This window comes from Plectropomus leopardus, chromosome 14 (assembly GCF_026936395.1).
Source record: "Plectropomus leopardus strain MGB_pleo_1.0 chromosome 14, ASM2693639v1, whole genome shotgun sequence".
NCBI classification, from domain to species: domain Eukaryota; kingdom Metazoa; phylum Chordata; class Actinopteri; order Perciformes; family Serranidae; genus Plectropomus; species Plectropomus leopardus.
Window position 1 is genome coordinate 28014546 of NC_142189.1, and position 12706 is coordinate 28027251.

Sequence of the window (12706 nt, forward strand, 5' to 3'; positions counted from 1 at the left end):
GACTTAGATGGAATAGGAAGGATGGAGAGATGAAATGAAGAAGGTGTATTAATAATCCATGTATCTCTCTCTCTCTCTCTCTCTCTCTCTCACACACACACACACACACACACACACACACAGAGTTTGTAGCTGCAGTTATGTAACTGTCTGAAGTGTATTAATATATCTTGCTGCTCGCTGCTTGCTATTAGGGAGCTGCCACTCCAACGTTATTAACACAGTCTCCAGCCAGTCCAGAATATTCTCTCTCTCTTGGCTCAAATTCATCACACACACATTTACACAGTGTAGCCTTCACACACACACACACACACACACACGGACACAAAAAATCCCAAACTCCTGGCTCCAACATTCACCCACATAAATATTTTAGCATTTAACCTGACAGCTAGAAGAATGGAGTGGGGAGGGAGTGTGTGTGTGTGTGTGTGTGTGTGTGTGTGTGTGTGTGTGTGTGTTTTAAGGTTGAACATCCCATCCCACTGATGCAAATGTTAAGTTTATTATCACTCATTAACATACTATACTTTGACGTTTTTTGTTTTTTGGACATACTATACTATGACGTTTTCAATCAGTTTTGGATGACATACTATACTACGATGTTTTTTGTGATTTTTGGACATTATACTATACTATGACGTTTTTTCTTATTTTTCTAATGATTTTTGGACGACATACTGTACTATGACGTCTTTAATGACTTTTGGACAACATACTATACTATGATTTTTTCTTAATGATTTTTGGATGACATACAACCCTTGGCAAAGATGATGGAATCACCAGTCTTGGAAGATGTTCATTCAGTTGTTTAATTTTGTAAAAAAAAAAAAAAAAAAGTAGATCACAGACATGCCACAAAACTAAAGTCATTTAAAACGGCAACTTTCTGGCTTTAAGAAAGAAGAAGAAGCTAAAAGAAATCAAGAAAAAAAAAATTGGTAGTCAGTAACAATTGTGTAGGAAAAAATTATGGAATCACCCTGTAAATTTCCATTTCCAAAACTAACACCTGCATCAGATTAAATCTGCTCATGAGCCTGCAGTTAGAAAGGAGTGCTCACACCTTGGAGAGCTGCACCAAGTGGATTGATATGAATCATGGCTCCAACACGAGAGATGTCAGCTGAAACAAAGGAGAGGATCATCAAACTTCCTAAAGAAGGTAAAGGTAAAGAATGTTGCAAAAGATGTTGGTTGTTCACAGTCAGCTGTGTCTAAAATCTGGACCAAGTACAAACAACATGGGAAGGTTGTAAAAGGCAGCATAAAATAAAAAGCATACTGGTAGACCAAGGAAGACATCAAAGCATCAAGACAGAAAATGCACAGCGAAACAAATGAGGAACAAAGGGGCGGAAACTGGAGTCAACATCTGTGACCGAACTGAAGCGCCTAAAGGAAATGGGATTTACATACAGGAAAACTAAACGAAAGCCATCATTAACACATAAACAGAAAAAAACAAGGTCACAATGAGCTAAAGAAAAGCAATCGTGGACTGTGGATGACTGGATGAAAGTCATATTCAGTGATGAATCGCAAATCTGCCTTGGGCAAGGTGATGATGCTGGTACTTCTGTTTGGTGCCGTTCCAATGAGATTTATGAAGACGACTGCCTGAAGAAAACACGCACATTTCCACAGTCATGGATGATATGGGACTGCATGTCAGGTAAAGGCACTGGGGAGATGGGTGTCATTACACCTTCAATAAATGCGCAAGTTTACGTTAACATTTTGGACACTTTTCTTATTCCATCGATTGAAAGGATGTTTGGGGATGATGACATCATTTTTCAAGATAATAATGCATCTTGCCATAGAGCAAAAACTGAGAAAACTTTCCTTGAAGAAAGCAACATAAGGTCGATGTCATGGCATGCAAATAGTCCAGATCTCAATCCAATTGAAAATCTGTGGTGGAAATTGAAGAAAATGGTCCATGACAAGGCTCCAACCTGCAAAGCTGATCTGGCAACAGCAAACAGAGAAAGTTGGAGCCACATTGATGAAGAGTACTGTTTGTCTCTCGGTAAGTCCATGCCTCAGAGACTGCAAGCTGTTATAAAAGCCAGAGGTGGTGCAACAAAGCACTCGTGGTGTGTTGTAGTGGTTTTTTGGGGGGTTTTTTTGGTTCCTTTTTTCATGATTCCATAATTTTTTTCTCAGAATTGGGTAATTCCATAATTTTTTTTATCCCTTTGCTTGATCTAAAAAAGCAATTGACCACCACTATTTTTATCTTGATTTCTTTTAGTGTTTCTTAAAGCCAGAAAGTTGGCATTTTAAATGACTTTAGTTTTGTGGCATGTCTGTAATCTGCTTTTTTTTCACAAAATTGAACAACTGAATGAACATCCTCCAAGACTGGTATATCCATCATTTTTGCCAGGGGTTATACTATATTATGTCGCTTCTTATGATTTTTGGGAGACATACTATACTAAGATGTTTTTTTGTGATATTTGGACGACATAATATCCTATGACTTTTTTTATAGCTTTTGGACGACACACTATTCTACAATGTTTTTATTATTTTTGGGCATATTTTGTACTTGGCAACTGCAATCACCAACAGTGGTGATCCGGGAGTCCAGTAGGATTTCAAATCAAAAATACCAACATCCTTTACAAATTTGATAATGGGCTAGTTCACATTCATCAATCGTATGACTATTGCTCAGGCACTAATTATCATGAAGCAGAATATTAATAAAGAAGAAATACTCAAATATTAATTTGTTAAAATTAAAGTAAAAAGTTTAAAAAGACATGGTCAAACATCTGACATATGTAAAATCACTGTTGTTATCTGGGTTATGGTCAGAGATCCACAGAGATCCAAAATCTAGGTCCCAGGTTTCTGCTAATCAGGAGCTATTGGGTGCATCTGTGATGTTCTCCTCAGCTGCTGCGATCAGCCTGCTGGGAGGCTATAAAGGGAGGTCGGCTTTTCCTGCTCGGGTGGTTGTGTGTCTCCAGAGGGTCAACACCATCAGTTGGCTCTCTGTGTTTTTTGTTTTGTTTGTGCAAATCTGAGTTGAGTGTGTGTTGGAAGTGTGGAAGTGTGTTTTGGCCATTCATTTTATTTCCTCCTTATTCAGTGACTCGCACTTCATTTTGGGACCAGTTCTTTTGTTTATCTATTATTTTGACAGAATCAGAGGGTGTCTGTGAGGGATTTTATTCCCACACCACCTGTTAGAAGCCAAAGAACCCGATTTTGCTCTCACTCTCCTGTACATGAGCAGTGTTTTTCTTTTAGTTTCCCAAACCAAGACCCATGTCCTTAAGATTTTGTTTTTTGGGGAAATGTAACAGCAGTAAAACACACAAAGTAAATACACTTGATGGGCCTCTTGCAGCAACATTCTCTGCAGTTTCTTGTATATTTGATCTTAATAATCTTTCTTAAAACAGAAAGTATAACACAAGGCAACTCCAGATGAACTAAATGTTCTTATTACCCAAATGTTCTTTTACCAGGTGTGCTCAATGATGAATCCCACTTGATCATAAGTCACCTATTAGCACAGGCAACGCCCCCTAAACACCATATAAGGACAGGTTTTGTGCTGTGTGCAAAGACTGACACATGGGCAAGACTGGAGACATGACATCAAAAAAGACTGTAAAAAGAAGACCAGCTTCTGTAGTAGTGAAACTGACATAGACCTATTGTTAAATAAACTTAAAGTAAATGTGATTGTAGATATATTGTGAGCTATATGGATTTCACAGTACAGGCATTGTGCTCGTCTATAGGTTGCAAAATAAACTCTCAGATAAGTCACTGTAACAAAGTGCTGGGACCAAGCTTAGACATAAGATTCATACCTGACAGTGATATTCAACTCATTTTATCAGCTGTCAGATAAACTGCATGGAGTTAACCCTTTGAAACCTGGAGCGACATCACTTTTCTTGTGCTGTGTTCAGACGCCTTCACAAGTATTTAATCCTTTGAAGTCTGAGCAAATTGTTTTGCTTCCTTTTGAAAAAAATGTGAAAAAGGCAATGAACAGCTTGTCAAGAAATGTTCTAGAAATTGCAAAACATTAGTAGGTTCTGAAAAATATTTTTAAAGAAGCTTGGGGGAAAAAATGTCCAAAAAACTATTTCTAAAGATCAGAATTATATATTTATATCTATTTTACAGAATAATTATTATTTTGGGGGCATTTTTCCCCATTTCTTTCCTTATCTTTTTTTCCCTTTTACTTTCTTTATTTTTTTATTTAAGTAATTGTTTTGCTAATTTTTGGGCTGTTTCTTCTTAAGTTACTCATTGCCCGTGAGTTTTTGAAAGACATCAAGACAATTTGCTCACATTTTAAAGGGTTAAAAGTACTATACTATAATACTATACTATAATAAAGTAAATTCAAATGTGATGGGTACCTCCAAAAAACAAAACATTCAGAAACAAAACCTGTGCCTCAAAATAATATTGAAGTACAGCACATGTAGATTTATGTCCCAATTTTAGAAATTTAAGCAGAAAAAAACCTGTTGTCAACTTGCTTCTGCATCTAAAATGGGTGTCAGAAGCATTAATCAAGCAAACAATCAGTTAATCAATTGATCAATCAATATGCAATCAAAAGAGTAATATCAGTCCTATATAAGCTACACCTGTGGGCTGAGGTCGTGACCTTTAAGGGGGACTAATTGTCAGTGATACCCGAGCGTCCAGCAGCAGTGGGGGCCGAGGTGTGTGAGACGCTAAACTGTGGCTTCCTGACACTCTAGGACAAAGCCTGTCAGCGCTGTAATCCTCTGATAAAAAACACACAAAGAAGGACACACCTATCCGCTGACAGACACACACCTGAGAAAGTAACACACACCGCTGGCCCCGAGGTCACAGCGAGAGGGAGCACCACACACAGACACACACACACAGGTCTGTGCTAAAATATTAAGCCTTAAGGTAAATATTTTGTTCTCATCTGAGTGTACATTACGAGTAGAAGAACCTGGGGGAAGAGCACCGATGTTTTCAATACTTAAAGTATCAAATATAACAAGAAGTCCTGTGTTTTTTTAACCACTTTTATTATCTTTGTCATAGTAATCCTCCTCATTTCAGTCATTCATTTACAGCACAAAGGACTCGCTGCCTGAGCTCACATCCACAAACTGAATCAGTTCTCCTTTCATTTCCTCCAACTGCATCTCAGTAACATCCCTCTCCAGAAAATAGAGTTATAATTTACTTTCTAAAATTTTAACAATAATAATACACTCAGAACAATCAAATATACAACAATAATCCTTTGTATTTATAATCAAATGAAAAAAAAAGTATATTCATCTAGTTGTGTTTAACATGGCTGTAACAGGACACAAAGACAACACAATTGCTGGTTGCATTTACACACAACAGGAAATCAGACTTTTGAGAAAATGTGTGTGACAGATTCCTCCCATTCATCATTTTCAAGATATAAACGTTATGTAGAAACTCTGTTTTTTTTTTATCTGTTTGCATGAAACTTCTTGGACTGAATGCTAAGTTAAGCTAAAGGCTGCTGACTGTGGCTGTGGCTTTACCATACAGACATGAGACTGACTTTAAGCTTCTCATCTAACGCTCAGCAAGGGAGCAAAAAAAGTGTGTTTCCCAAAATGTCAAATTATTCCTGAGGCTTCCGCCTTGATGAAATTGAGTGTCAGTGCACATATTAGAAAAAAAAGTAAAATCATACAGTCTCATAAAAAAATGCTTAAAAAAACAGCATGTAAATGTTTTCCACATGAAAAAAAATCTGCTTTCATTTCACAATCTAGAAAAACTGATCTCCTGTGTGTGTGTGTGTGTGTGTGTGTGTGTGTGTGTGTGTGTGTGTGTGTGTGTGTGTGTGTGTGTGTGTAAATGCAGCCTGTTTTGGCATTTAGACTTAACTGATTGATTCTTAAGTGTGTTGTTCATGTCTGTCTAAAGATTTGGCTGTCCTGAGCCAGCCACACAGTAACTGTGATCATCTCCACATAAACAGCAAGAGAATGTATGTGTGTGTGTGTGTGTGTGTGTGTGTAGACTTTCAGTGATTTTTGGCTTATAAAGGAAACATTACGGACTATATAACATGTAAACAAAATGTAAACTCTTCTGAATGCAAGCAATGTCAGAGTAGGGACTCTACATTAATCTTATTTACATCTTTAAACAGGACGAAACAACAAACAAACACACACAGCATATTACAAATCACACACAGCCCGACACAAATATGCACAGCCAAAATGTTGGCACACATACACAGACATGGGTGGACATGCACAGACAAACAGGCACACCAAAAGTGCAGATCGACACACATAAACACGCACGCACGCACGCACGCACGCACGCACGCACACACGCACGCACGCACGCGCACGCGCACGCACACACACACACACACACACACACACACACACACACACACACACACAAGCAATGTTTGCTGTCACACACACACACACACAATCAGGGGTCACAGCCACAGCAAGGCATTGTGGGAAGGGGTAAGCGTGTATGTATGTGTACTATTTGTATACAGTGTGTTTATCTAAGAGTATGGCAGTAAAACCTTGTGCGGGTGAGTGTAAGTGGCATGCAGGCATGCTGTGTGTGTATGGCGTGTGTGTGTGTGCAGCTTTCAGGTCCGTCATTTGTGCCACTGTGTTACAGTTGTGCGGCTCAAACTGTGAGAGTGTGTGTTTCATAGTGCTCTGGGTATGATGGTGAAGGGCAGGATGGGGCTGCTGGCCTCCAGCTCCAAGGCGGTGAGGAAACACTCGGTGGCAGCGGCGGCGTTTCCCTGAGCCTGCAACACCTCGCCGAGGCTGTTCCACACATCGTGAGCCGTACTGAGAGGAGAGACAAGGAGAGGAGGAAAGAGGAGAGAAAGGAAGAAGAGAGGAGGGGAGGAAAGGAAAAAAGAAAAGAGGAGATGAGAGACAAAAGGAAGCAGGGAGAACATAGGGGACAAGGAAAAGAGGAAGGAGAAAAAAATATACACAAAGAAAGGAGAGAAGGAAACAAGGCAGGAGAGGTGGAATTAAACACAAGGAGAGGAGAAGAAAACAGGAGGCAGTATTTGTAGAGAAGGAGAGGAAAGAGAGAAAGAGGAGAGGGGGCAGGAAAAGAAACAAGAGAAAATGAGGGATGTGAGGAACGGTGTATAAAGAGAGGAGAGGAAAATGGGGGAGATGAGGGGAAAAAAGGAAGCAGGGAGAGGATAAGGCGAAAGAGGTAGGATAAGAGAAATGAAGAAGAAAGGAGAGGAGAAAGCAGGAGGACAAGAGAGGGTGAAAGATGAGAGGACAGCAAGGAAAAAATAGAGGAGAGGAAAGAGAGATATTGTAGTGAGTGGCCTAAAATATAATAATCACGTACATTGCACTGCACACACACACACACACACACACACACACACACACACACACACACACACACACACACACACACACACACACACACACACACACACACACACACACACACACACCTACCTGTTGACCTGCACAGCATCCCTCAGGACTTTTTCTGACAGACTGTAGCGCTGCAGCTGGTGCAGAATCAGACCCTGTGGAGCCGCACGCAGACAAAGACAGAGAATAAATTGCAACATCTACATGGAGTTAAAGTGTCAGCAGGTACGCAGCACGATACGTCAGTGCATGTCACAGTCTAAACTGATCAAATCTGTAATTTTTGCATTCCATTTGGGGAGAGCGATGCATGCTAAACCCGCTGAAGTCCACAGTAACCAGTTTTGGGAAGGCCCTTGATGTGTGATTCAAACCTCCAAGTGAAAATGTAAACAGAGGCAGAGCATACAGCGCTCTGCTTAGGATAGAGCCAATGAGACAGAGACAGAGGAGCATACAGAGGACAAAAGAGGGAGACACTGTTCCCTCTCTGCACAGAGGGTCTAATGGGGCTGTCCTGGAGGATTAGGCTGATTACATAAAACACACAAATGCTCAGGCTGTGCTGCAGGCAGATCGGACAAGATTTATGTTCTCAAGAGACCAAAGGTCGGAGCTCAAGGGGAACATTAGTGTGTGTGTGTGTGTTTTGTGTATTACCAGTCTCTGCATGGTCTTGACATGCGTCGGGTTGATGGACAGGGCCTCTTCATACCAGCGTTTGGCCTCGTCTATGTTGCCCCTCAGCTCGGCTATCTGCCCCCGCATGTACAGCACGTTATGGGACGTGGGGAAGAGGTTGGAGGCTTCCTGTGTGCAGGCCGAGGCTTCGGCGGGCTTCGACATCCCCGTGTACACCTCAGCTATCAGAGAAACACAGACCAAAAGAAAAGACTTCAAACTTGAGTGTTTAACTGTGAATGCAAGTTTTATTTTGTTTTACCAAAACATATATTTGTGGCAGTTTGAAACATCGGTATCTTATTATTAGTATTACTGAAAACGCATGAGATTACGGTCAACAAAACCAGCAGCCTCTATCTTTTAAAATCAAGACCGCGTTTCCCATAAATGCTGCTCAAGTAACAATTTTAAACCTTTCAAACTAAAATGATGCATTCAAATTAAGAGCCACAAACTAAACTGAGAAAAAAAAACTGCAGAAGAGAGAAGCAGAAAATGGGAGAGAAACAGGAGAGAGAAAAGCAAAACTCAAACTTTTTCTCCCTCAACCAGCATAAAAACATTTTCCGTATCAAGGTCACCTGACGCTTTTTCTGCAAAGAGAGAAAGAGTTACAAACAAAGAAGGAGACCGACGGGAAATGAGTTTGAACCGTCTGCTTGTCTGCGCACTGATTGGATGATTACATTAGCTGTGTCGCCAAGCTGGAAATGACCACCTCTGACAGGAAGCAGCTGGACAGATAACCAGGAGCACAAACAACCTGTATGTGTGTGTGTGTGTGTGTGTATACTCTTTATTCTGCTTACGTTTGTGTCTGCCGGTGATGCAGAAATGAGAAGCAGGACTCAAGTGTACTCCAAATGTAATCTAATCTGCTGTGATTGCAAAGACCGTCAAACTGCTGTTACATACAGTCCTACCAGCCAGCGCACTCACTGCAGCGTGTTCGATGATGTCTGAGGTGGACATCAGGTCGTATCTAGTTTGGAATATACAGCACCTCTGGCACTTTGTTAAACGTTAAATGTTAAACGTGTTATAAAAGGGTATTTAAATAATCTAAGTTTAAAAAAAAACACCTTCCAATTTCATGTACTATGAATATAACTTTACTTTTCTGGGCAGAACTATGTGACAATAAAGGTTTTGACCTCCTCCTCATTTGTTAAGGCAGATGAAATGCCTGCTGTTATTTTTTTCCCTTTAAGTGGCAACTTTGCTGAGACTTGTACCATAAAATCAACAAATCAGTGCTTCCTGGACTTTTTTTTTTTAACCTTTTGACCCCTTAAAACAAGTCAATTACGGCTTGTGATGGTTACATCACAAGTTAAGGTCTTTTAGTGTTGACATCGGTCATTGGCAACGTTTTTCCCTCTTTGATTTGTCTTATTTGAAAGATTTTAAAGGTCTGAAGGGGTGAACGTATTCTGAATTTGTACTTTTTTTTTTTTAACGGTAAACATGCCCGGTATTTTGTGAAAATGCAGACACTTGCACACACATACAACATTTTTTTTTTCTGTTGTTGCCACTTTGTTCTGCCTCTCATCATTTGCATACCTACCAGTTTGACTTGTGCTATCTAATTAGTTTTTGTCCCCTTTTGTCTTAATTGTTTGGCTCATTTTTTTTTTTTATTTATAATCTCTTCTTGTGGCTGTCTGAGTGTGTCTTTTTTGTTGTTCTGTATTCACTTTATCGTGCAATATAAAAAGAAAAAAAACCCCAACGAAAATGCATAAATCAAGATAAAAGTAAGAGAACAATTTTCTATAACAGAGTCGTTATTACTTAAATTATCTGGTGACCCTTTAGATTTATTTTGGTACCTCTCGGGTGACTCTCAATCCCCAGGTTTGGCTCGAAACATCACAAAGTATAAAAATCCTTCTGACAGGTGTGCGGTTACTTGGTGTGCGGATCTATTTTTCTTTACTCTGCTGGATATTTTTGCGATCCAGCTCACATGTCATGTAAACGCTGTGATGTGTATGTCTTTTTCCCATTCAAATTAAAAAAAAAAAAAAATCACATGACTGCAGTGGAACAGGAAATAAAGTCACTGTGAATCACTGTGACTGAAATCATAATAACAATATGTCAGTTAATTCCTACTTCCTAATAGAGTCAGCATTAGAGGACCTGCTGTATGTTTACGAGCCTGTTGACTGATGTGTCGCACACATGATCACAGGCGTGTTCCAGGACATTTCCATGTTTAGATGGGACAAATGAAACATGAGCCTATAGGATGTTACCTTATCACAGCCACAGAGACAAGCCGACAATGAGATGTTAACTCTCTGAACTCACAGAAGTTCTTTGAGGGCATGTGAACTCAACTACCTACTGGATGTTAAAGGGAACAGTAGAACATATTTCACAATATTTTTCCTGCGCTGGCTGAGGCAATGGAGGAAGTCAGGCAAAATTCATCCTAATGAATCCGGTTGATCATTATTTTTTTACTGAGGGGCACTTCAGGGGCTATACGTGTTTGCATATTCTGATGTATCTGCCTCTGATTTATTAGTGATAATCTTATTACTACTGTTATCTGGGTGAGATGAGTAGGATTTTTATTTTTTAGAGTTTTATTTTCTTTCGTAATCATTCATCTTTTCATCATTTGTCATATTTCTGTGTTTTTTTAATTATTAATTAAACTTTTTTCCCATTTATTTATATTTTAGTATAAATACCCGCAAAATTTGGGAAACATATGGGCACATGTGGATGAGATGTGGCTATGTATATATGATTTATTATTATAGTCAAACCTACGTAAAAATTAATATCACAATTTTCTGTAAACACCGTTTTAAAAAAGTACTAAAATGTATAGCCCAGTGCTTATATCAGTTGCTTTCATGAATGTAACAGTATGTGTGCATACCTGCATGCAGCCAGATCTGAGCCAGGGTCATCCAGGGGTGCAGGGGTCCGTGTTTGGGGGCGCTGCTCTGCAGAGAGGAGGCTACCTCAGACAGAGCCTGCTCTACACGACTGGCTGCTATGGATGTAGCATGAACCGAGCCTAGAGGGGGAGAATCAAACCATTATACATGTCATCTCCTACAAATACTGACTCACTTCTACAGCAGCCATGTGCCACAATGCAGGGTTTTAATTCAACCAAACACAACAGCAGATTTCACTGACGTCCACAACTTGAGACACAACAGAGGAAGTCATCAGTGAAATCTGGAGCGTTTGGGTGCAGTTAAAAGCTTAAAAACTCTGGGCCCGCATCGGCACACAGTTTCCTGTTCCTGCACTAAAGCCTTTAATCAGTCCACACCATTCAACACGCTGCGACACACAGTGTTATGGCCCTGGATCAACCAGGTTCAAATGAATTAATCTCTGCACCACCATGCATAAACACTGCATCAGAATGCACTCTGCTGATTAGTAATTGACAGAAGTGTGTCTCGGATTTTGTCTCTGCATTTAAATCATGTCAGATTATTACAGGGACGCAAAATGGACACCACGCGGCCCCGCAGATGCACTCTGCAGAACTGTGAAAGCAAAACATAACATGACGTCTGTCTTGTCAGATATTTCACGTATTATCATTTTCTTCTAATGTTACAAAAACATATATGAATATTTTTGACCTGCCTACTTATCTTTCATTGCCCACTTATCTATTGTCTGGTCGCATACATAATATTTTTAAGTTTCAGTTACAGCTGATGCCAATGATGATCAAAAGTATTAAAACATCTCGAAGTTTCAAACCATTTTTTCCGTATTTTCATGCATGATTCTGACTAAAATCCAGCAGCTCATGGGCTAAATATTGGTGGAAAAAAAATTATCCCAATCTATTCAATTTGTGTTTAGATTTTGATCAATTGGTATAACTGCTTTTACATTTTCAACACTTAAAATAGATTCTTCTGTTTCCACCATTAACCCTTTTAAATCTGAGCAAATTATCTTTATTTCTTTTCAAAGTAGTGGAACATGGCAATGACCAACTTGAGGAGAAATTTGCAAAACATTACTAAAAAAAAAAAAAAAAAAGAGAATTGTGTTGTCGATCCAGTTTTTCAAAGGATTTAATGCTGTGAATATAGCTATTGATTATTCCATGAATCTTAAAACAAAAAATAATGACATAAAGAGAGAGACATAAAGAGAGTGCTAAAATTACATTTGTTACACAACATCTTCACTTTGGGCTTATTTTGGTTTTTATAGAGGTACGTCCATTTCAGCTTTAAGGGATTAGATAACAGAAATATGTTTTATATCCTAAATGTGCGCTAAATTAAAAATGACTGATGGTCGCAGCTCGCTGGAATAAAAGCTTTAGTTTAATAAAACATCCGCTTCTTTTATTATTCTCGTCTCTCATGGTGTGGTCTTAACTCCAAAATACTCTTTTTACTTTTACTGCATTGATATGAAGTCTGTGTTTGTGGTTTGTGTGTTAAGGGACAGGAAGCACCCTTGTGTAAGAGATGAGTGAGATACAGCTAAAAAAAGACAAGATTTGAGTGTTATAGTTCTGTGTGTTTGAAAGAAAGACTGTATTGCTGATAAGTGGCTTAGGGGAAATGACAGAA

At 39.3% G+C, this 12706-nt stretch overlaps 1 protein-coding gene across 3 annotated transcripts in view; it reads right to left on the minus strand.

Annotated features, from left to right (window-relative positions):
- Positions 1-5033: 5033 nt before the first annotated feature.
- The window catches only part of ttc7b (tetratricopeptide repeat domain 7B), a 29091-nt gene continuing 21418 nt past the window's right edge, over positions 5034-12706 (minus strand). For 2 of the 3 annotated variants that reach the window (XM_088087944.1, XM_042500172.2), the window contains 4 exons: positions 11023-11163; positions 8097-8299; positions 7518-7591; positions 5034-6872 (listed from right to left, as the gene is read on the minus strand). In XM_088087944.1, coding sequence (XP_087944070.1) covers positions 6725-6872; positions 7518-7591; positions 8097-8299; positions 11023-11163 — 566 coding nt within the window. In that variant the 3' untranslated portion in view covers positions 5034-6724. The remainder of the gene's footprint in view (positions 6873-7517; positions 7592-8096; positions 8300-11022; positions 11164-12706) is intronic. The other variant, XM_042500173.2, reaches the window with a different exon arrangement.